This window comes from Brachyhypopomus gauderio, chromosome 21, assembly GCF_052324685.1.
Source record: "Brachyhypopomus gauderio isolate BG-103 chromosome 21, BGAUD_0.2, whole genome shotgun sequence".
NCBI lineage: Eukaryota > Metazoa > Chordata > Actinopteri > Gymnotiformes > Hypopomidae > Brachyhypopomus > Brachyhypopomus gauderio.
The window spans coordinates 5113712-5136231 of record NC_135231.1 but is presented as its reverse complement, the minus strand read 5'-3'; the positions used below and the strand labels follow the sequence as shown (position 1 = coordinate 5136231).

The window sequence follows — 22520 nt, the reverse complement described above, 5'->3', positions numbered from 1 at the left end:
CTCATTTACACCACGCCTATGTGCGAAGGGGACACACGTAACTGCCTATTCGCGGACCACACTGGAGGCATTTTGATAAACGGAATAATCAAGCTATATACAAAAACAATATGGAAAACACTGGCGGTTTTGTTGTCTGCAGTATAATTACCATCATGTAGATTTCTAATATTGTTGTATAAATGATGCAAACACATATTCAAAAATATTTTATTTTAAAATATCTTTAGAGTTCACAATCCATAATCCTTATCTCGTAATGAACAGGAAGACATGGGGGTCACAGACGTGATTTCTGTGAAACTGGGCACGTGGCGTCCAGGTGAAGTGTGGGAGGTTGATCCCTGTGTCTCATGTTTTCACACTTGACCACATCACCACAGTATAAGTGCTCAGATCTGCATAACTGAAACACATGCAAGCAAGTCTCTCTTTTTTTGCTATAGAGATTTTACCATAGATTCAACGTAAACCTCCATAGATTCGGTATAACAGTCTTAGATATCTTGTTTGCTGGCTCCATTGCTCAGAGTGAGAAAGTCCACAGTTGGCAGGTGAAATCACTGGTAAACAAAACACTCACCCAACAGCAGATACGATTATAGTTCCTACAGGTCCAGATACTGGTCTGGAAGTGTGAGTCTCTGTGTGCTCAGAGTGACTGTAGCCTACAGACTGAACACTGTGATGAAATGCAGCACGTGCATCCTTCGACGGCATTGAATCACACAACGGGTATGACACCACTGTTGCTAAGAGCACAGGAAATGACAAACCTGGCACTCAAACACGAAGCTCCTTCCTGCTTATCTCCTTAGTTTAGCATCATTATTGCACATGTGATTTAATACAGTCTATACAAACACCTTTAGCAAATACGAGGGAGGAAACAGCTGAGGACGCCACCGTTATGGAAGGGCGCGTCCATCAGTTTGACATCCGAGTTAGCTTGAGTAGCAGTAGCTTCAGTAGCAGTGCAATTCAGAGGTCTCCTGCACCTTCTTGTCCGTCTCTTTCTCCCTCATCTTCGTATTAGTTCCCGAGAGGCTCGATCCTGCCCTGGCTCTACACCTCGATGGTCTTGAAGTAGATCCTGGAGTAGATGTTGTCCAGCTGACTGTGCAGGGCGTGGAATGAGGGTCTCTTGGAGCACTCGGCTGCCCAGCACTCCTGCATCATCCGGTAGATGTTGGGCGGGCAGCGGCTGGGACACGGTAGCCTGTACCCCGAGGCCAAGATCTCCAGCACCTCCTTATTGGTCTTACCTGAGACAAGGACAGAATGGGATAAGGAGCAAGATTCACGCGCACGTGATCTCAAGCAGGAACGCAATCACTCACTAATGGGCTGACGGCTTATATTGTATGTGGTTGGTTTGTATTTAAGCCTATAGCGCTAGGTGTAGGTCAGTGTGTGGTCAGTGAGGAAGAGATCAAATCATGTCATGTGACGTTTGTTGGTGGGGCAGGAGGGGCAGGGCAGTTTCGTACCCTCATAGGGCATCTTCCCCCGTGACATCATCTCGTAGAGCAGCACTCCGAAGGACCAGACGTCCGATTTAACGGAGAAGCGCTGATGGAGAGCCGCTTCAGGAGCCGTCCAGCGCACAGGGATCTTTGTGTTCCTGCTGGCCGTGTATACGCTGTCCTGTGTACACACATACACGCATGACATTATGTTCATGCAGACTACATCTTTATGCACGACAGACAGACAGACAGACGGATAGATAGATTTATAGATATGCCTATCTACGAGGATGTCTGTATGCTTATGAGGAAGTAATAAATGTAACAATTCAAATTAACACTCCAGCTGAAGAATCGTGAACTATGCCCTACGCTAATCAAAGCAGTGCAGTCCCTGATAACGTGGAACCCCTCCATGCCTTTATAATGCGGGCGAGGCCGAAGTCCGCCACTTTGCACTCCAGGTCATTTGCCACCAGGATGTTCCGCGCGGCCAGGTCCCTGTGCACAATGTGTCTGTCCTCCAGGTAGGCCATGCCCTCCGACACCTGAGCGGCCATGTAGATGAGATGAGCGGAGGTCAGAAGCTGACCCTCCGGAGCTGCAGAAGATGAAGATGAGAAAAATACACATTCACATATCCTCTACGATACGTATGAGTGTTCTCCTAACCTTTGCTTTGCCAGGGAGTTACAATGTATGCCACTAACTCAGTGATTGTAGTAGAGATAATGTCATTCATTCATAATTCATTTACAAGAGAGTAATGTTGAGCTTATAATAATATAACACAAACTAGAGGTCATAAATGACAATAAATAAAACAATGCAGATCTTTAAAGTTAAATAAAGGCTTAACTGATACAACATATTTTAAGTGGAGTCTGAAAATTGCTAACAGTAACTGATACAGATGGCATGATATCAGTTTTTCTGTATCAATCTGATATTGATATGTTTTGATATATCATTTGAATGTCTCCCGATATTGATACCATTCTGATCAAATTTCACTAAAAACCATTGTGGAGCTGTGGTTAAGTTGTTTGGGTGAAATGTAGATTGTTGGGGAATTTTTTTGTGTGAGATGTATTAGACATGCAATATTTCTACAGATATCATGCATGAATACGGCAGACATTTTATTTATAGGCTATATAAATATAACAAAACAAAAACCCCAAAAACGTTTTGCATTTCCAATCCATTTCAATGCCATACAGCTTATCCCTTAATGAGATTTCATTATTTTCTTGGTCATAGCCTGCTTGATTCCCAGCACACGTACACGTGTACACACACACACACACACACACACACACACACACACACACACACACACACACACACACACACACACACACACACACACACACGTACACACACACACATGTACACACACACACACACACACACACACACACACACACACACACACACACACACACACACACACACACACACACACACACACACACAGTAACGCACACACACAGTAATGCTGGATGCATGTTAGAATACAGATGCTTGCAGACCTTTATAGAGAGTGTTTTATTTGATAATGCATAGTCTTGCAACAGGCCAGGGGTCAAAACCAGTGTGGCAGCAAAGGTACAAAAACACAACCCATCTCATAATCAAAATCAGTCCGAGGCACAAAAAGCTCAAAGAGGCTAACAGAGTAGCCAGCAATACTTCACAATGACACTGGCTTTTTGGTTGGGTTTCATAATACAAGGTAATGGGGAACAGGTGAGGACCTAATAATTAGGAGATACAGAATGGGGCAAATGGCATTGGGAATTATGGGAAGTGGAGTTCCTGGAGCCTGATCGCATAACTAACACACACACACACACACACACACACACACACACACACACACACACACACACACACACACACACACACACACACACACACACACACACACACACACACCATTTCCCTTTCTATATGGTTCTCTTAGTTACTAACTCCTGAAATTTCCAATTTCCTATGCATTTTCTCATTACTTAATGCAAATGTAATTCCGCATCAAATAGATAAATAAAAAGAAATGGACGTAATGATCTTACTTTATTTCCCAGCATCTTATTCACATTTTCGAGTGATGTACACTTAATGTATTAAATGTATTAAAGCCAGTAATTAAATCAGAAAAAGCACTTTGTTTATTCTTTCTCCTCTGCTCTATGGCTCTGTTTCTGTCAGGTTCCTGTCAGGTTTCTACTGAACCTTATTTCCCCTGAACAGGAACTTCACTTTGCAGCCAATTTGGAAGCAAAGTCATTTTAAAAACGAGCTGATCAATAAACGTATTGCTGCTAGTCGCGGACCCACTGGGCTCTCGTTTAAATGTTCTCATTAGAAGGAACCTGTTAGTCCACACGGGGTTATAAAAACCACATGGCAGAAATGAAAGTCGTTTACAGTGTGCAAGTCGTTTACAGTGTCCATGTTTTTCTACATGGACTGATACTAGCTGGGCCGCCACTAGAGTATGGGTTCCGTTTTGAGTCTTGATCCTCCCAAGATTTCTTCCTAATCCCCATCTAGGGAGTTTTTCTTGCTTGCTCGCTCATTAGGGATTTGGATCCATGTGTTTGTAAAGCTGCATTGTGATAACGTGTTGTAAAAAGCGCTAGGCTATAGGGGGAGACCAGGGACAGTTGTAACATGGGACGGTTGCAACACCTTGAATTCCTCCAAACAGATACAAGCTAGAGTGATCACACTCACTGTGCACATGCTCAGTTAGACTGTCTTCTTGTTAACAAAAAGGAGCCACATTTGAAACTCCCAGAGAAGTTAATATCCAAAAGTGTTTTTTTGAGGTAAAAATTTTACTTTTCTATCAGATGTATTTTTTGGATACTGTCCTGAGATCAAATGTCTATGAATCCAAACAAGTATTATTAGAATAACTGTTTTGTAAGCTAAAAATAGAATTGATTAACATGTGTCAAACTAGCAGTCAGGCTCGTTCACATGAGGTGAAAACATAACTGGTGATACTGGGACGATTGTAACGCCTTGTTACAACCGTCCCTGAACCAAGTAGTCAGTGACAATGACCATTTATGATCTGCCAACCATTGTGAAGAGTGCCCTTCCAAATATTCAGGCAGGGTTTGCATGCCCTGGAATTTGACCTTTTAAAAGATATTTTTAATGACAGCGACTTTGCACCATCCCTGGTCACAGATCGCCCACTGCCAGTGACACCACAGGTTCCATCTTCCACTGCAGCTGCAGTGAATGCAGTTGCATGTATTACAGCTCCAACACCCACTGTGGCAACGGTGGCATCCTACACACCACTTGCAGCATCCTCCCCATCACACCATGTGTGGTGCCTTAGCCTTCATCCTCTGCTATGGATACGACCTTTTCACCCAGGTCCGTCCGTCCACATCCACAAGCTGGACCAAGAAAGCAGACCACAAAGGGGAGGACAAGAAGTGAAACTGCTGTCCTTACAGATGCTCCCGTGAAAAAACAACTGGAGGCTGAGAAAAGCAGGTCTAAAGATAAGAGAAGAATAAATTTCAGTGTAAAAAAAATAACTCCAAATCCAGCAAGAAGCAAAAAATTCAGGACTCATCTGATGAATTCTGCATCATTGTGTGCCTGGAGAGCTACTCCAGGTCAGAGGAGGTCTGGCCCCAGTGCTGGTCCAGTAAAGTCTGGGCACACAAGGACTGCACAGATGGAAGTGACTTTTACACATGCCACAACTGTGAATTGGAATGATTCAATGTGGATATGTGGACTAGCTTATCAAGTTGACCCCCCCAAATTGGCAATGTTGATTTGATTTCATGCTTAAACAATTTTGAGGATGTATGTTCTACCCATTAAAGAATTTTCTTACATTATAATTTTACGGCTTCCCCTCTTTTTTTGTAATGTGGTGTGAAAGTAATCATTAGGCCTATTTAAAAAAAAATAATGAATAGTCACAATAACATGAATGATAAGTAATCTTTTTCATTTTGAGTATTTGATTGATTAATTGTGTAAATTTTAGACATTACAACCGTCCCTGACGTGTTACAACCGTTCCTGTACCCTGGGATGGTTGAAACAGTGGAGTGACTGTATTTAAATGAATTTTGCAACCTGTAAATATTTCATAAACCCACTTAAATGTATTGTTTCAGTAGTTGACACATTGAAGTTCATAATACAGCAAATTGGCTATTCCAGTGTAAATTCCAGTTTTTGATTTATTGGAAAAATCACAAAAAGTGTTAAAACCGTCCCTGGTCTCTTCCTATAAATAAAACTGATTTGGACTACATAATAGTTACAATCGTCAATGTAAAGAACCCTCTACAGATAAATGCTACAATCTATTTAAAACGAACCTAGTTATCACGTGACCTGTGATGCGGTACTGCTGTGCTATTTTCGGTATCAGATCGATTTCCTTAAACAACTTTCTTTGTATATCCTAACCAGCATTTTTTCCTGATATTAACCTCACTCCTGATGTCTGTGTTAACTGTAAAGTGACCTTGGGTTTATAGAAAGGCGCTATATAAATGTAACTCTAATAAATAAATAAATTGATTCATTCATTCATTCATTTGTGGAATCGGACTGGTGCCATGTCTACTGACTGTTTTCTGACACATTACGATCGTAAATTCTAGGATAAAGGTTCAGTTGGATTTTAAAAATCTTAAGCCTTAATAATTGCTCTATTTTTATGCCACAGTTTGATGTGGCTAAAAAAAATAAAATTTCTAAACAATAAGAGGATCCTATAATACTGCCCCCAAGACCAAAACAGAAACTGCCTCATGTAAAACTGTATATACTGCAGCATACGACAGACCCAGGAAGAGATCACGAACAGCATTTCAACAGATTTCAAACATTCTTTTCTTACACTGTTTCAATCTTTTTTTATTATTATTATTATAAATTTTTTGATACTTATTTGTTCTTTTTTGGTTATCCCTTTATTTGTACAGAGGGAAGACACCGATCCATTGCTCTCCCCTCTCTAGTGGTACACAGTCTGGCGCTGGGCTGCCCCTACACTACACAGTCAATGTTTTCCCTGCTGTAACCCACCTGGTCCAATCCATCTGTGAAGCCCAAAGCCCTCTCTGCTCTGCCAGACCACCATGCACCACCACACCTAAATTAGTCCAAACGCATCTTTTCCAAAGAAAGCGTGCTGCGTTCTTCCAATAAATGGCATGTGGATGCAACACTGATCTGTGTAAACACTATGGACACAGGAAGTCTCCGTCTAAGTTACTCCTAGAATGGCCTCCACTTGATATCACTGTGAAGTGCACTTGCGATCTACAAGAAAGCAACATCAGAATCTCTCCAATCACTTAATTACTACCATTGTTACATGACGTGGGCCTATGCTCCTGCTTGGAGATAAGCCATAAGTGATCCTCAAAGAACCACACCACTTGGTCTACTTGTTTCTGGTGGTGTAATAGCAGTTCCCTCGTGCTCTCGTACATACTTTGACCTGAACTTCGTTATGTAACGCATGGCTGCCAACATTCCTCGCAGGTAGGAAATGAAGTCAGGTAGCATAATTTGTAATGAAACAAAAACAAGGGATAACATCTGATCTGTCGAACATTCATGTCATGCACACTAGATATTGCTGCAGAGCACTAATCCCTTCCTAGATGTCTGCCTAAGGTACGTTTATCTGGGTGCCTTCCTATTCACTCCAGATTTGTTCACAGAGCCCCACCCCTTTCAAATGCTTCTGAACGACATTCCAGAGAGCCCGAGTCACTGTCTCAGTGTAAGACTGGAAGACTCGGTCAAATGCTTCCGCTATGATGTGTGTGAATGCGGACATTTTCCCCACAGGTGTCCTCCTCAATGAGATGAACAATCGTGCAGTGACGTCTCCCATCTCACAGAAGCACCCTGCTGCGCTTCAAATCAAAAAGAATGCTACACGTTATGAAGTCTAGCGGGCTCTATTCAATCAAGCACACTAGGATATGGCCAAGCACACTTTTAGTGATGGTTGTTTTAGATGGAAGTTCACTTTAGTGCGAATCTGTGCTAAAACAGTGGATTCAGTGGATGTTCCCAGACTTCATATTAGCTTGCATTGTTTCACAGTGTTAGCATTTAGCTGTGGAGAAGACCAGCCATGTCTGAGCAGGTTTCCGTACTCTACTCACTGGCCAGGTAGGACTTGAGACTGCCCTTGGTCATGAGCTCAGTGACTATGTAGACCGGCTCTCCCCGTGTACACAGAGCCAGCAGCTGGATGAGCTTGGGATGGTGCAGGTTCTTCAGGGCATGGACCTCTTTCACAAACTCATCCAATTTAGTGTCCTCTAAAAACAGAGACAGAGGAGGTTGGGTGAGGGGAGTTGGAGAGAGACAGAGACAGAAGGAGGTGAGTAACTATAGACACACCAGAACTGTCTAAGGTGGTTTAAAATAAAACTTTCAAAGAACATATCAAAAGATTTTAGATGATAGATGATCGGAAGTAGTGCTGATTGTTCTCTGGGGTCAGTGCCCACAGCAACCATAATGGAGCCAGAATGCAACACTTTAAAATAACAAAACAAAAAAATAAATAAAAATAAAAAACTTAAAAGACTTCCACATTCATATGCGTAAATATGGTGGCTGTTCTGTTTATAATTAAAATTATCCTATTCATTTTCATAACCTCTTTATTGAATTTCTTATCATGACTTGTTTCTCTAAAATACTTTTAAATAAAAGGCTTTTCCAGTAAGGATACAAAGTAGAAATGATGACAGTTATCCAGTTCAAAGCATGATGCACACAGGAATGGCAATGATAGGGGAATAATGAATACTGAATATTCAAGTGTACCAAAGCATATAATCTGCATAACACTATCTTGACTGTTATTATGCATAACACTATCTTGACTGTTATTATGCATAACACTATCTTGACTGCAACATTACACAGGTTTTTTCAGAATTCATGGTAATTTAAAATGCTTTTAAACATGCAGAATTCTTGATTTAAGAAACAGTTGCTTATACTGCAAGCATGAATGTTCTTCAAAGATATCACGTTCATGACAGGTCTTCAGAGATATCACATCCATTAAAGGTATTCGGAGATATCATATCCACATGCTACTCAGCTAGTTATTAATAGGTTTCTTAATGAATCTGCCAGAAATGTAACCATAAACCACTATTTAAAACTCTTGTTACCTGTATACTGCATTGGTAATTATTTGACCTCTCGGTTACAAAGATTACAGAGTTACATGACATTTAATCTTACATAATGTTCAGACAAGCATGACACCATCAAATACTCCCAGGTAAACTGTAGGACACTGAATCACTTGAATCAGTTTTTGTTTCAATGTCAAAATGTAAATGAGTAGCTCAGCTGTTATGTCATAACATTAAGGGTACATGAGAGGTCACTTTTGCCCCATCTGTAATTCCAGATCAAGCATTTGACAAGAAAACACTGAGAAGCCATTTTAAATTACCATGAATATTGGGAACTACGTTTATGTTATGGTGTGGCGCTCAAACTTTCCCTTTAGAAAAACACAGCTCCTTTCATGGCCTTCTGAAGCTACTACGGATCAGAAACAGAAGGATAGAATGGCATCCGTGTTGTGGAACGCACACTGGTACGGGTCTATGGAACTAGGTAGTTCTGGACCTGGTGATTGAGCCATGTGGGAACAGCAGCTCTTCTGACCCATGTAGTGCTAGCAGGAGTGAAACATCTAGGAGAGCCTCAGTGTCTCAGAGGAGCTGGCTAGCACACAATACAGTACCTCAGAGGAACTGGCTAGCACACAATACAGTACCTCAGAGGAACTGGCTAGCACACAATACAGTACCTCAGAGGAACTGGCTAGCACACAATACAATACCTCAGAGAAGCTGGGTAGCACACAATACAGTGGCTGAGAAGCTGAACTCACATCAATGATGCTGACTGTAGGTAATCAGACACTGAAAAAAATGTGATTTTTAACACATATTAGAATTTTAAATAACCACTACGATCCTATAGTGCCTGGTGTTGGCTTTATTTGCTGTTGGCTTTATCAAAACAGTCAGACCATTAGGTGACATGAAAAATCAAGAAGTTAAGAACACACTGATGAACTTGGTAACTGTGAACAGGCCTTAGAAGACTGCAGTAATAGCTAACGGAAGAATATATTCATAAAGACAAACCACTGAATAGACCAAGAGCTCATTTGAGGATGTAGATAAATGTGCTAAAGATATGAATGTAAACAGCATAAACCATCACAACTTCAGAGAGTTTACCACAAAATGGCACCCACCGCCTCATGAAACAGAAACATGATACACATTTACCAGGCAGCAGCTTTAAAAAAAGCACTTTTTGGGGAAAAAAGACTGGGCCAGGAGTGTAGGAGAGGGCAAAAAGGGGGGGGAAGGGGGTTGAGGGGGCTGAGCCGAGGCACGTGTGAGGAATGATGAACGTAGGCATGCTTAACTGCCAGGCAAACCCGGCTCACGTCCTGATCACGTGACCCTCCAGCAGGATGACTGCACGGAACCTTAAACACTTCAATCCAACCAACCAATCAAACTCCCACTTTGCAGAAAACTATGAATGCAACCAGTTTTTCCAGACCCAAAATAGGACTCAACCTACAGGTACTCAACCTGAATCAATGTGCAAGTATTTCACTTACTGAGGATTATGCTGAGTAAGCAGGAAACATACCGGTTGGATAAAAAAATATTCTAATTTGCCCTATTATTTTTTGTCCTCTTAATTGTCAGGAGTATGTACAAAAAGGGCTGTGTTTCCTTTAAGGTTTATCGAATAAATATTTAAATATCCTGCTATTCTGTATTCATATTCAATTAATTTAAACATTACTAAACATTACTTTTTATTTGCATAATGGCAGTGCAGTATATGACCTGTATTGTATTTAATCTATTTTTTATAATTTTTTTATTTTATCGCACTATATTTTTTGCTATTCCTGTATTTTCTAGGCAGTCATGCTAACATAACCACACACAATGAAAGAAGCAGGATGCATCTACAATTCAACACTTGAATACAAAAGTCAAATAATGACATTATAGTGTCAAGGTGTGCCAGACACCCCACCCAAGGGACACGCCCACTGCCGTACACACACACACACACACACACACACACACACACACACACACACACACACACACACACACACGCGCACACACACACACACACACACACACACACACACACACACACACACACACACACACACACACACACACACACACACACACGTGCCACACCTGTTCTGCTGATTGTTAAACACATGCACCTGTGCCATGTTGGTGTCTGTTTCTCTCCCTATAAAGCTCACAGGTTTTCTCCTCATACCTCGCACTGCCACTCGAGTGCCACAGCCTGAACAATGATGGTCTTAATCCTGCTCCTTAACTCACCACAGTGCTACCTTAGGTTCTGGTGTCTAGTCTGATCATGAAGACCCTGCGCTCTCACTCCTTAACTCACCACAGTGCTACCTTAGGTTCTGGTGTCTAGTCTGATCATGAAGACCCTGCGCTCTCACTCCTTAACTCACCACAGTGCTACCTTAGGTTCTGGTGTCTAGTCTGATCATGAAGACCCTGCGCTCTCACTCCTTAACTCACCACAGTGCTACCTTAGGTTCTGGTGTCTAGTCTGATCATGAAGACCCTGCGCTCTCACTCCTTAACTCACCACAGTGCTACCTTAGGTTCTGGTGTCTAGTCTGATCATGAAGACCCTGCGCTCTCACTCCTTAACTCACCACAGTGCTACCTTAGGTTCTGGTGTCTAGTCTGATCATGAAGACCCTGCGCTCTCACTCCTTAACTCACCACAGTGCTACCTTAGGTTCTGGTGTCTAGTCTGATCATGAAGACCCTGCACTCTCACTCATTAACTCACCACAGTGCTACCTTAGGTTCTGGTGTCTAGTCTGATCATGAAGACCCTGCGCTCTCACTCCTTAACTCACCACAGTGCTACCTTAGGTTCTGGTGTCTAGTCTGATCATGAAGACCCTGCGCTCTCACTCATTAACTCACCACAGTGCTACCTTAGGTTCTGGTGTCTAGTCTGATCATGAAGACCCTGCGCTCTCACTCATTAACTCACCACAGTGCTACCTTAGGTTCTGGTGTCTAGTCTGATCATGAAGACCCTGCGCTCTCACTCCTTAACTCACCACAGTGCTACCTTAGGTTCTGGTGTCTAGTCTGATCATGAAGACCCTGCGTTCTCACTCCTTCCCCAGTAGGAAAAGGAAGTTCAGTAAACAAGGCATGCTATAAAACTGGAAGTTCACAGGTTCTGAAACCATAGAGAGTATACTCCTGAAAATCACCCCTGCTCACACTGCCTTTATTAAACCTAAATATATGACACAAGGCACAATTGGACTACAGTAAAAAAAAAACACGCATGGCACATCCAGTAATGTGCATACACCTTAGGCCATTGTTAGATTTGCTGTTTTAGCAATGGTATAATCACCATATAGAATTATTTCTCAGTCTCTTTATTAAGATACAAACAGAAAAAAAATTACACAGAAAAGAAAAAATACACCAATTTCCGATGGCTTCTACAGGCCAACATCTGTAATTAGTGTGACTGTAATTATTCATTAGTGTGAATTATTATTTAACTCATCTAGGGAAACAGTCCTGAAATGTTCTGAAGTAATCTTCTGATACCAGCCCATTCGGATATCTGTTCAAGTGAAATGGGAGGGGACACTAAATTAAAAGGGACACTAAATACCTGTCACTGTAGCCTATAGAAGGTGTTATATATGGTGATCATACCATTGCTAAAACAACAAATCCAGTGGTGGCCTAAGATGTCTGTCCAGTCCAGAACCTTCCAGCTCTCTCCACAATACTACACTAATGCTTTAAGATAATGGCACAACTGACTGTTTATATAAACAAACACATGAGACCGAAAATGAATGATAAACACGAGACAAAATCAAAACAACCTGTGGTAGTTCTATGGTCGTTTTTGCTGTTACCATGTTACCATGTGGCTGAGAGTACATGAGTGCGTGTGTGCGTGTGTGTGTGTGTGTGTGTGTGTGTGTGTGTGTGTGTGTGTGTGTGTGTGTGTGTGTGTGTGTGCGTGCGGGGGTGTGTAATCCAGGAAGTGTTACTCATTTTGACTATTCTTCCTCTCAGTTCCTCGTCTACTCTCCTGTCTCTACAGCCACAATGTGCACAAACCATTGAATGGTATAAGTTTTATTTCCTGTTTAAGTGAGCCTGCTTAATACAAGGTAATGACATTAATTCCTGTAGTTTAGTAGTAGTCTGGTTGAAGGGTATCTTGAACTCTGACCTATCTATGCTACTTTCTAGGATGTATTCTGTGAACACATGCAAAGCACTTTTTTAGTCGCTCTGGATAAGAGCGTCTGCTAAATGCCCTGAATGTAAATATAAATGTAGATGAATGTCTTTTAGCACAAGGCTGGCCCTCTCTCCGCCGCGACACACTCCTTGACGTCCCAGGCATGAGTAACCTAGGCTTGGTTCCGCGTAAATATATGTGGAGACAGATGGAATCAGAAGCACGTGACATGGAACCTCACAGGCAGGATACTCTTATAAGGCCCTAACCTTCAGAATAAAAGTTTGCAAAGGTATTTGAGATATATTTTCCAAGCACTACAGCAGAATCCCCTTCTTCACCAAAAAAAATGTCCACCTTCCTGAAGTGTTCAGTTACAAAGCAAACACAACACATGGCACAGGAAAACTGGTAGTGACTGGACTAGAGGGTGTGGTTTAGAAGACCTGAACAAGGGGGCGGAGTTCAGAATACCGGGACATGAAATACAAAAGAAGTTGCTCGACAAACACTGATCAACGTCATGTAGCACCAGAGCACAGTGAACGTGGGTGCAGTAGAACCAAACATTTTTTTTTTCACTTTTTCACCATTTGTCACGTCCTGCTTATGCGGCTGTCGCTTGGTGTGTAGTGCTTGCCATGCATGTTTATGAGAAGTGCCCACCTGGACGAAGACCCACCTTGTTTTAGCATTTTGATGGCCACTTTCTGGTTTGTTGTGGTCCACACTGCCTCCCATACTTCACCAAAGTGCCCCTCCCCCAGCTTCCTGCTTAGCTGAAACTCTTCCCTTGGTCTCTCCCATGGCTCCATGTCAAAGAGCTCCCTCTGTTCACACACACACACACACACACACACACACACACACACACACACACACACACACACACACACACACACACACACACACACACACACACACACACACACACACACACACAGTATTACAGCAGTCATCCTACTTTCCAGTTCATCCTACAACAGGTAAAACACCCCATATCTGACCTAACTGACACAAAATGGTGTCTACGTCTTCCTCCAGGGTAGTGTGACAGAACGCACATACTGAACATATACCTTCCAGTCCAGCTCTTCTGGTCTGCTGTTCAATGCCCTGCCTTTACACTCAGAGGTAAACCTAATACATCTATTTCCATTATCTAAGTGATCAAAGTGCACTGAAAGCTGTTGCACTGAAAGCTGTTTTTTATGAATAAGCATGTTTGTGCATATATATTAAGAGATGTTTATGGGGAAAAAATAGGAATGCAAATATTTCAGATGCAATTTCAAAAATATTGCACAGTTCTAAGAACTAAAACATTTTATTTATATTAATCAAGCATGCAAAATACTATAAAATATAAAATACAATTACATTTATATAAAATACAATTACATATTCAATAAGCACTATCTCTTAAAGAAATAATAAGAGCTACATTACAGTGGTTTTTAAAAGTTACACTGATCCTTCTCAAATGTCCTGTATCTAAGGTAGCTGAAAAGATTTCTAGAAGTGATGGTATACTGTAAAAAATTACAATCTTGTGAAAATAAAAAATTATGATTACTGCAACAATAAACAATCAAATAATAGAAATTATATATTGGCAGTAAAAGTGTCCATGGGCTTGACAGGTCATTGTTTGAGCCAATGGCTGAAATGTATAAAAATGAAAACACTTGAAGATAGCTGTGGTCATAATCATTAAAAAATGAGCAGCCTGCTAAAATCCCCCAACAGATGTGCAAACAACTGAAATGTACGATTTCAAAGTGCTAAGTTAAAACGTTTGAATAAAAATTCAAAAGTAGAAGCCAGCTGCTCTATACGCATATGACGCAAATGAGTGAGTGAAAGTGAGGTGAATGGGTGAGAGTGCATGAGGGAGTGAGAAGAAGGTGAGTGGTAGTGAGTGTGCTAGAGAGAATGAGAGTGAAAGGGTGACAACGTGAGAGGAGGTGAGAGTGAGTAAGCAGACCATATGAGAGTGAGTAAGAGAGTGAATGAAGGTGTGAGGGTGAAAGAGTGAGAGCGTGAGAGAGTGAATGCATGTCCGTGTCTCTGTCGAGCTTCACGTCCATGGCTTCAGTGATTCAGCCTCTGTTTCCTCCCATGAAGGTGGAGAGTCTAGAATCACACCGAAGCCCAAAGGTAAAGAAAAGCCACGAGTGTTTGTAGTACAAGATGGCAGCAGCCAATTCTTAGCGTAACACAGCTAACTTTTAGGAAACCTCACTGTGAGGGCACAAGGAAGTTTAGAATTAACCACAAACACTCCGGGTTATATACATATAAACATGGCCTTCCACTGTTGAAGGACATAATGTTATCCAGCAGTACTGACCCAATGGAAACAAAATAAAGCCTAGATATTTAAAACATGGTGCACATATGTTTCTATGTATATATATAGTATATATATATATATATATATATATATATATATATATATATATATATATATATATATAGTGATATGTTTTTTAAAATGGTTTCTGCTGCACATTCTCTGTGAAACTGTGGTAATTTGCTGGACAACTAAAACGGACATGGCTTTACTGCACCTATAATAGTGAAGACCTTTAAATCTGTATGTAAAGTTTAGTTTCATGTCTCACTTGTCTTCATTTAGTACACATTTATAGCATTTTATATTTATACTTATCAAAGAAATATATTTATATTTATTTATACAAACACATTTACATGCATTTTTGTTGGCTATTTTGTACACATGTTGGTACACATTTGTGGTTACCTATCTATAAGAATTACAAATCTATAACAGGTTATGTATCTATAAAGACTATTATGTCTTTATGAATTTTTTTTCAATCCCATTTATATTTGAGCACATAATTTTAGCTGCAGAAAAAAGACTCAACTGAGGGTTGTTATGGTAACAGTAACAGAGTATATCCTACCTGCTGTACGCAGGGCTGTACCAGGTGGCAGCCCAGACTCTTTGGGTTATTCTGGTAGTATCTGATAAGCTCGTCCAAAGTGCCAAAGGAAATCTTATCGGACACATAGTAAGCACCAACCCCAGAGCGATGGATGCGGAAATGGAAGACATTTGTTTCGTTCCTGGCTGTGAAACAAATTATAGAATCTGTCAGATATGCAAATGCTTTCAGTCAGATTGCTTAAATTACCACACCATAAATTCATATTATGACTGTGAGAATATATTTTGCATAGAAGCAAAAGAAGCAAATTTGTCTCTTTGTACTTGCATTTATAATTTCACTATTACACAAATTAAAATAGTGTCAACTCCATCAGACACCAGATAATTCTGTAAAAGACCAATCTGGTTTCCCATAGCAAGACCTAACCCTCACTACAAAGGACTTTCAGTGGTGTGTAATCTCTCAGATTACAACAGAGTCCAAGACTAGGCTCAGTCTAGTCAGGGATTTTAATACCAAAATGTCCTCTTTGGAAGCAGTGAAAACAGGTTTTGCACAAACTTAGCTCAATTAAAGCAGTCATAGCAGTTTCAGTCAGTCATAGTAGTCATAGCAATTATCGCAGTCCCCATTAATCATAGCAACATAGACGCTTTTTTAAACATTAGAAAAACGAGCATATAAAACTAATATCTAAAATTCATCTTCCACTGTATTTGATTTAATCAGCGTTTTTTTCACCGTGAGGGTGGTAAAGGCAAACACAGAACGTACTCTACAGCCCTCACAAAAGAACCAGGAGTCCTCACTCAGTGAGTGTAGCGATAGTGTAAGACCCTCGGATAGATGCTGAGTGAGTGAGCGGACAGTGTGGTGAGCACTGGAGGCACGAGCTGAGACGCTGTTAGAGACTACAGCAGACACAGCGCAAACTGCTGAGCTGTTGTTTTAGCAGATGAGACAAAGAGGAGAGGGGAGAGAGAGAGAGAGAGAGAGGATGATGGAGCAATGTGGCACTGGACAGCAAGAAAGGCATACTGATCTTCTCCCAGTAAGCGCAGCTGGAAGGAAGACACAGTGTGTGAATGTGGCTGACCTGAGATGGTGTATTCATTACTGTGGCTCTCACTGATTCGAACCAGGAAAGAACCCGCTTTATTCTGGGGAGCCATCAGCAGTTTCTCAGCTTTCTCTCTGTTTATGTTCCCATAGTACCATCTGATACACACACACACACACACACACACACACACACACACACACACACACACACACACACACACACAAACCATAAATCAGCTACACGAATGACATTTATATTGGCTGCTTAAACATGCTGACTATGTTGCCTACAGTTCACATGTATACCATAATTCTTACTGTATTTTTCATGCTGTCTATTTTGCATGCAGTGCAGGTTATTAATACACCACATGTACATTATCTTCATGCACGGTTGCTCTCGAGCCTGCAAGAATTCCAGTGTGCACAACTTGAACAGGTTTCATGTCAAACACACCTGGAGAGCAGTGAGGTCATAATAAGCATTGCTGGAGGTCCACGTGCTCGTTATGTGAGTAATGACACTTTCAGTGAAACTGAACCCTGCACACGCCAGGCCTAACAAGCTGAACTTTACCCGCCCAATTCGGCCAGTTTGGAGCCCACGAACCACTGATTTATCTTCTTCAGACAACAAAGCGAATTGTCGGCGTTCTTTTACACGAACCCCTTGTTCTCAAATGTAACTACTGCGATGAAGAGCGAGGTCAGAAAAGATTAAGGACGCCTCATATCTGCTGTAGGGCCACTGACGTCCGTTTGCTTATGTACCCGCACACCTTATTTATGAGTTTACTCTCACTGTCCATATCAATGCTTCATTTACTGATGACCTGAGCTATACTCTGCCACACTGACTAATTCAGCACTTTGTAAACAGACGGTGAATCCAAGAAGGTAGATGTTTCGATACATCATTATTTTTGTTTATATAAAATAAATATGCAGCTACGTTTGGTTGAGTTTGAGCAGTAGGGGTCGTTCAGCAGCAATGTGTCAACTCAGCAATTGGTGGAGACTTACTTGTATTTGGCGAATTCATCTTGCAGCAGCGCGACATAATTAGCTGGGACCAGTCCGGACTCCAGGCTGCCCGTGAGTTTTTTAGCCAGCACATACTCTCCTCTCTTCTCGATCACCGACAGTTTGTCTCCTTCTTTGACAGTCAGCTCCTCCTCGCTCCGGGCTTCGAAGTCGTACAGAGCCGCGTACAGCTGCGACGGCTTTTTCTTCGGAACCGGGATCCGTATGTCACCTGAAACGGTGGGGATTTCGGCCGGATGACTGGCGTTCGGGTAGTGAAATTCGGGCCATATCCAGTTCCATAACCTGTTCAAACATGGCATACAAGAGCGACAACAAACCTCCATCCCAAGCCTTTAATTCTGGTCCCAGCTACCAGAACGCAATAAGCCCTAGACGAGAATCACGGACATTTGGACGGATCCTTCATAGGTGTGTGGACTCCGTGATCGCGCCTGGGTCCCTTTTGTCCTCTTGTGTCCCGGTCCGCGCCGTGTGTGTGTGCTAACGTAGCGGAGGATCAGGTGAAACCGGTTCTGTGTAGGGATGGATCGCCAACACACAAACAAACGCGCCGTGGGAATGCGGAAACATATTTGCTGGGTAAGAGTCGAGCGAGACGGATAAATGTAGACAAAGGGTTTAAGGTGATGTCCTGTGAATCCTCGTCGCTCGACGAATTTCGCCTGATATGAAAGTGCCTCCTTTCTCGCGTGTGATAACCGCGCTGTATTACAACGGTGCGCAGCATCCGTCGCCTCGTCTCTGGAGCGGTCGCGCGCGTTTGGAGCTGGTGTCCTGCAGCGCGTGCGGCGAGTGTGGCGAGTGGTGCTCACTTTCGAGTTCTGCACATGGGGCGTTTGGCTAGGCGGGTGGGTATCTAGGGGTCTGTTATTAAATCTAAGGGATAACCTTACCACCAACTTCATTAAAAGCACCTATGACTGTGTGTATATATATATATATATATATATATATATATATATATATATATATATATATATATATGTATAATTATGTACATAATGAATGTACATAATATATATCATTATGTATACTGCAGATTGAAGCCCCCCATATCTTTCCTCTAACTCAAATTATCGTGCCGTTCTCCTCAGCTGTAAGAATTACTCACAGCACAGCATAAAAACAGCATCAAATTTGTATAGGCCTATGTTGTGTGTGTGTGTATATATATATATATATATATATATATATATATATATATATATATATATATATATATATACAATCTGTATTTTTTTTATTCCATATTTTATTTACTCACAAATTTTACGGTGTGTATCTAAATATTAGACACCAAATATATTCAGATATTTTCAGAGAAGAAGATAAAATGATAATTACATAATACATGATTGCACATTTATAATGTTACACAACTTTGCAGGTATTTACATGATTAATGTTTATCATACACAGTGTTGTTGGGTTTTTATACATATTATACATTATTTATCAAAAATTATTAATTAAAAAAGTGATTTCAGTATTTCTTTATAATAATACTGTCTCATGTGATCTCATTAAACTATACCATTAGAATCTCCCATTACTCCTGGGGGAAAGGTAGAGCTCAAATAGTTTTTCTTGAAGTGGCGAAAGCACCATTATTACCAAATTATTTAGTAGTTTGTTATGTAACACTATATGTTAAAAAAGGTAATTGATATATGGTCATCGGCCGTGATCAAATTCACTGTCATGTGAGTATCCAAATTAGGTATACTGCCTGCAGACTATAGTTAAGCCATGTTGTAGCCCTTAGCTATATGCTATACACTAACTTAATATCTCATACAATTATTTCAAGGGAATACTGATTATTTGATGTGCATGAATTTAAGGACAAACCCACAGGAGGCCAGTATTATGATCCTTCACTCCTTGGTGAAGTCAGTTTTAATGTGGAAATGTTGCCATTTGCATCTTTCTTTGGTCACATATACTGCCTTGGGGGGCGGGGTGTCTTTACTATGGGAAACGTCCCAGGTCTTTAAATATACCGGTATATATTTAAAAATGTATTAGTCTGTAATGAACAACGTGTGTAAACATCAGATCCTTGCAAAACCTTGTTTTATAGTATACTTGATATAAACAAATCCTAAAGAACTCTTTTTCTTTTCAAACCATAGGGCCAAGAATGAAGATGGTCCAGAGTGAATTTCAATTTTATGTTTGTGTCTGCACTGTAGAATATGAATTCAAATTTGCATACAATTGAACATTTGAATTAGGCTTTTTTTAGATAATTTTGCCACCTTGATTTTAAGAGGTAAAAAACAGCAAACAAAGGAAAATAAAGGGTTTAGATATGCAATTCTTCTGTTTTAACAACTAAAAAACTATTTTATCTTCCATTTTGTTTACTTAATCTACCATTTTGACTTATTTACCTGTTATTTACAGAAGCAATGTGTGATTTCTGCAAAGTCTGAATACATGACCACCAGATTTAAAACTGCCTATATCTCTGAACTCTATGAACTCTGTATGTACTGAAACAACCCAAGGCAAGTATATAGCAATTACTGTACATTCTCCTTTGTACATTCTCCTTTGCTTACTGATAAATCTGCAATATCCACTGCAACCTAAACTGCTTTATAATGGAGGAGCCGACTTGTACAGTTACACTCATCAGAAGTATGAGGCACTGATATTGTCTTTGATCATTCACCATCCCCAGCCTAAATGGTATTGTGCATTTACCGACCAGTGAGGGTACGTATGAGTAATAAGAGAACACAATGCAGCAGTAACTGCCCTCAGTCTGACCAGTTACTGTTGTGAAAAGAATGTTTAAATAATACTAAAGGTGCAGCCAATTTGAAACCACTCATCAGAGGAGAAATTCAGCTCTAGTGACAGAGAACATGAAATCTTTTAAGTTACATGATGAGACCGCATGCAGCTCTATCATTTTTGATCCTCGAAGAATAGTTATGAAAACATGACACCAGCAATCCACTCTATAGCCTGTAGGACAGATGAAACATGTTCTCTGGCTCTAATTGATATATAGCACACGATTTTATTAGCATATTTAGCTTTGTGACGTACAGCTTGGGAGGGAAAAAAAAGTCACAATGTCATGTCTAAAGACATTTTACCTCAGCAGTAACATCCCACTGGAGAAAGCATAATTCCAAATCATTGGTTTTCATTAATCAAAGTGATATGTTAGGAGCCACCCATGCTGTTTCGCATTAAACAAACAGAAAGTGATTTTTTTTTGTCCTTTTTTTTAATCTTTCATTTTCTTCACATATATATTTGTCAACACTTTTCTAAAGAATTAAAATATTTAGCCACATGTACTGGGAAAAAGTATCCACTGTTATATCGAACACAATAAATATAAAAAAGAATAATTATTCAATATAATTTATGGGGTATTAAAGAGGGAAATGGGCTGCCAGAAAGTCCTACAATTCCATAAATAGTCATTTACCTGAGGTTTTAGTCTGTTTTTGTAATTTAATACTTGACATCGGCCCAATGAAGGGCATGTGAATGGCTTTTAATCACAAAGACACTGCCAAATACTGGCAGGGACTCGGGGCAGAGGATCGTTTTACTGTGAGCCTTGGTTTGGCCTTTCTGCTGTCAGCAGTCTGAGAGGGATTTAAGGTTGTCTCAAGGCAAGGACAGGAATTGCCTAGATAAGCACTGTTGAAATTAATGTTAACCATATTCAGACACAGTCCCATTTCCCCTTAATAAACAAGGAATCAGATTAAATTATGAATGGGAACAGGAACAGGCCAAACAGAAACAATTGCCTTCAATCAAACAAAACAAGGATGAAAAGATTGAATTTCAAAAATCTGTACATGTAAACATCACACTTCCACTGAGTCCAAAATGAAGAGCAAAGAGAGTGTGTTTCCCGATGGTATAAGGTACATATCTATAGTAGGAGCAATTCAGTAGCTTCTGATACAGTATGCAGGAAAAAAAAAATAACTTAAGGAAAAAAAAAGATCTAAAGCACCACTGAATTCTGTCCGACAGACTATGGAGGGACACCAGGGTGTTTTCACTGTAGCTATACAACACTGTGGTAGAAAAATAAAAAATGTCATTTTTTTTCTCCTTACATTTTTGTTGAGCTATACATCTGGCCCAAACAGACCATTTTAAGTGTGTGTAGTTTAGCAGCTACCGTAACCAGAGTCACACCTGAATACACAGTCTGAACCAAAAGAAAATATTTGTGTGTGTGTGTGGGTGTGTGCGCTCGTGTGTGAGAGGGGACACTGTACATGACAAGACATTGTTCCTTTAAGAGGTCACTTGACAATAAGCCAGCCCATACCATGATAAGATCTGGCTGTGTACGGTACATTTCTAGTTATCCAATAAGCAACTCCTTATGGAGGGTCCTCTCTAAGTCTGTCATTGCCTTCAATGTGCAGGTTAGGGTCTTTTTGCAGCTACACCCACAATGGACCTCTCAAAAACTCAAATAAATGATACGAGTACTAATGACAATGTTTAGTTTCTCAAAGGCAAAGTGCATATACCCCCCCCCCCCCCAAATGAAGCATTTCAGGATTTACTGGGCAGACTATGAGCAATATGAGGTATAATGTTGGAACTCTGGTACTATTTACAAGGA

The 22520-nt window shown here is 40.7% G+C and overlaps 1 protein-coding gene and 1 long non-coding RNA gene across 2 annotated transcripts; one reads left to right on the top strand and one right to left on the bottom strand.

The window, feature by feature from the left end:
• Nucleotides 1-255: 255 nt before the first annotated feature.
• srms (src-related kinase lacking C-terminal regulatory tyrosine and N-terminal myristylation sites) lies at nucleotides 256-18688 on the bottom strand. Its single transcript, XM_076984587.1, has 8 exons — nucleotides 17873-18688; nucleotides 16884-17005; nucleotides 15800-15966; nucleotides 13549-13696; nucleotides 7655-7813; nucleotides 1889-2070; nucleotides 1491-1647; nucleotides 256-1265 (listed from the first exon to the last, which is right to left on the bottom strand). Exons 1-8 carry the CDS (start codon nucleotides 18217-18219, stop codon nucleotides 1066-1068), a joined length of 1482 nt encoding a protein of 493 aa, XP_076840702.1. The 5' UTR covers nucleotides 18220-18688; the 3' UTR covers nucleotides 256-1065.
• On the top strand, nucleotides 18337-21212 carry LOC143485233 (uncharacterized). The gene is made up of 2 exons (XR_013122819.1): nucleotides 18337-18475; nucleotides 20032-21212. It is a non-coding gene; the product is annotated as an uncharacterized LOC143485233 (long non-coding RNA).
• Nucleotides 21213-22520: the final 1308 nt, after the last annotated feature.

What these genes read in the sequence shown, in the direction of transcription:
- srms (XM_076984587.1), bottom strand. Translation starts at nt 18,219, where the DNA reads ATGGAGGTTTGTTGTCGCTCTTGTATGCCATGTTTGAACAGGTTATGG. An exon ending in TAATGAATACACCATCTCAG is followed by an intron (nt 15,967 to 16,883) that starts GTCAGCCACATT and finishes TTTGTTTCACAG; the next exon opens with CCAGGAACGAAACAAATGTC. An exon ending in GCCTCGCCCGCATTATAAAG is followed by an intron (nt 1,648 to 1,888) that starts GCATGGAGGGGT and finishes GTGTGTACACAG; the next exon opens with GACAGCGTATACACGGCCAG.